Source organism: Myotis davidii, unplaced genomic scaffold, assembly GCF_000327345.1.
Source record: "Myotis davidii unplaced genomic scaffold, ASM32734v1 scaffold2568, whole genome shotgun sequence".
Lineage (NCBI taxonomy): Eukaryota > Metazoa > Chordata > Mammalia > Chiroptera > Vespertilionidae > Myotis > Myotis davidii.
In genome coordinates, this window is record NW_006299257.1 from 53,701 (window position 1) to 56,973 (window position 3,273).

The window sequence follows — 3,273 nt, forward strand, 5'->3', positions numbered from 1 at the left end:
CGAAGGGTCCCAGGTTCGATTCTGGTCAAGGGCACGTACCTTGGTTGCGGGCTCATCCCCAGTAGGGGGTGTGCAGGAGGCAGCTGATCGATGTTTCTAACTCTCTATCTCTCTCCCTTCCTCTCTGTAAAAAATCAATAAAATATATATTTTTTAAAAAAATTGTGAGCTATGTGTAAAGTCTGCAGCCAAACTCTACATTTGTAAGGACTGTCTTTAGTATGAGGTCTCTCAGGTACAGCAAGACATGAATGCCTTTTAAAGGCTTTTCTGTTTTTCACATTTGTAATGCTTCTTGCCAGTATCCATTCTGTGATGTTCAGTAAGTTCTCATAGCTGGTAAAGGACTTACGACACTCCTCACATCTGTAACTCTTCTCTCAAGTATGAATTCTGCTGTGCAGTAAGGCAGGAACACTGATGAAAGGCTGTTATATCCTCTACATTTATAAGGCTTCTCTCAAGTGTGAATTCTCTGATGCTTAGTAAGGGATGCGGACTGGCTAAAGGTTTTGCCAATCTCTACATTTATAAGGCTTCTCTGAAGTGTGAACTCTCATTGCCACATTCTCTACATTTATAAGGCTTCTCTCCAGTATGAATACGCTGATGACGATTAAGATCTGATGAGTAGCTAAAGCTTTTGCCACACACTTGACATTTATAAGGCTTCTCTCCAGAATGAACTCTCTGATGATTTTTAAGGTGTGAGAACCAACCAAAGGCTTTGCCACATTCTGTACATTTAAAAGGCTTCTCTCTAGAATGAGCTCTCTGATGATTTTTAAGGCGTGAGAACCGGTTAAAGGCTTTGCCACATGAGCTACATTTATAAACCTTATCTGCAGTATGAATTTTATGATGACGAGTAAGTTTTGAGGAATCACTGAAGGTTTTGCCACATTCTCTACATTTATAAGGCTTCTCTCCAGTATGAACTCTCTGATGTAGATTATGGGAGGAGGACCAGCTAAAAGCTTTGCCACATTCTCTACATTTATAAGGCTTCTCTCCAGTATGAACTCTCTGATGTAGATTAAGGGAGGAGGAATGGCTAAAGACATTGCCACATTCTCTACATTTGTAAGGCTTCTCTCCAGTATGAACTCTCTGATGCCCAATAAGGCTTGAGGGCCAGCGAAAGGCTTTGCCACATACTTTACATTTATAAGGCTTCTCTCCAGAATGAACTCTCTGATGATAAGTAAGGTGTGAGGGCCGGCTAAAGGCTTTACCACATTCTCTACATTTATAAGACTTCTCTCCAGAATGAACCTTCTGACGACTAAGGTAAAAGGAATTGATAAAGGCTTTGCCATATTTGCTACATTTATAAGGCTGATTTAGCATATAACCTGAAGGCCAATTCGATCTTTTACCAGAGTCTTTACATTTATAAGGTTTTTCTCCATTATGGATTTTTTTCATTTTATTTAGACTGAATATTTGACTGAAGACTCTCCCACATGGATTCCATTTGTAAGCCTCCTCTCTAGTATGAATATTTTCTTCTTCAGTGTAATTTGAAGACTGCTGAAAAGACCTGACACATTTACTCTCTTTGCGTGTCTTCTCCGCGATAGGAATAACCTGACATATATTGTGATTAGACATTCGGTCAAAGACTCTTCCGCTTTTATAATGGTCCTCTGCAAGTTCCCTTGTCCGATGATTAATACATGATTCTTGCTTAAACTTTTTCCAATGTTCAATCCATTGATAACTGCTATCTCCATTATGTGTACTCTGGTGATAATGGGAGATAGAAAGGCCTTTAGCCACAGTTATAATTTCATTAAACATGTACACTTGCTCCATAATACCATTTTGTTAGGTATTAAACCAAGATATTTGTATAAAAAAAGCTTTCCTAATATATTAAAATTATAGACAAAAAAAATAAGTACAAAACCATGTCAGAGGAAGAAGGATGAATCCTATTTTAAAAGACTGCCAAAATGCCAAGCCAGCATGTCTTAGTTGTTGAGCTTCGACATCTCAACAAGATCATGGTTCCATTTCCAGTGAGGACACAAGCCCTGATTTCAGAATCGGTCCCCCATGGGAGGCATGCAGGAGGCAGCCAAGGAATGATTCTCTCTATCACTGATATTTTCCTCTCCCTCATTGTCTTCCTCACACTCTGAAATCAATAAAAATATTTTTTTAATAAAAAAATCGTAAAAGATTGCCAAATAGAGCACATTTTAATTTTATAGGCATATTTTAAATCTATACATTTTAGAAATGATTGAATGAAAGTTTAATCTCACCCTACATTTTAAACAATTCAAATGATTATTTACTCTACAGACTATGTGAATTCCTAGTTTATCCAGATTTTCTGTCCAAAATGCTTAACAGTAAAAAGTTGTTTTCGACCCTCATGTGCACAAACACACAGATCTCCCAAAGTAAGTGACTTTAAATTGGGAGGTTTCTCAAATGCCTTAATACACGTGACCTTGTTAGGTAACAAGAATTTAAGTATAATAACTAGAGGCCCAGTGCATGATATCATGCAAGGGTGGGGTCCTATGGACTGGAGGGCGATAGCACAGTCCCGATTGGGATGGATGGGGACTAGCTAGACAGGGAAGGACCGCAGCCAGGGAGGTACCATTGGTAGATCAGCGTGTTTCTCCAGGGCGTGTCCAGCCTTCTCGCCCAGTACAGCCGGACCACAATAGCAAGCTAATCTACTGTTCGGAGCATCTGCCCCTGGTGGTTAGTTGCGCATCAGAGCGACTGGTTGAAGGGTCGACCAAATGGTTGATGGATTGGTCGGACACTTAGATTATGCTTTTATTATATTGGACTATTTCAGATTAGTTCTTTTTATATTAATATCTTCTGTTATCATCACATTCTTCCTCAAATTCAAAGGCTTTCATTATAAGAATACATTGTGAAAGCAACACCTTTTATACCTTACCAGTATTATTTCAGAGAATAAATCTTGTATTCCGGGCTTTGGCATAAAGGCATGGTTACCTTTACATGAAAGAGCTGAAAGAAAAGAAATATTTAGGTTTTGACAATCAGGTGAGTGCACTTTGAACTTACCAGCAAGTATTGACCGAATGACATTTTGGAGTACTACAAGAGCAAGTGAAGAATTCAAACAAAGCTCAAGACAGGTACAGTGAAGAAAACTCACATCAAAGAGGAGCAAAGAATTGCTTACATTTACCAATGATACCTGCTCAAACACCTTGAAACAAAATGGCAATATTATAAAAACACTGCCAATTCCCAGTTTCTTCGCTGGAG

The 3,273-nt window shown here is 38.7% G+C and overlaps 1 protein-coding gene across 1 annotated transcript in view; it reads right to left on the minus strand.

Moving 5' to 3' along the window:
• Positions 1-319: 319 nt before the first annotated feature.
• LOC102752617 (zinc finger protein 420-like) overlaps positions 320-3,273 on the minus strand; it is a 13,270-nt gene continuing 10,316 nt past the window's right edge. Inside the window, 4 exon segments of the mRNA XM_015571128.1 lie at positions 320-524; positions 526-558; positions 560-1,746; positions 2,936-3,009. Of these exon segments, the coding sequence (XP_015426614.1) occupies positions 320-524; positions 526-558; positions 560-1,746; positions 2,936-3,009 (1,499 nt within the window).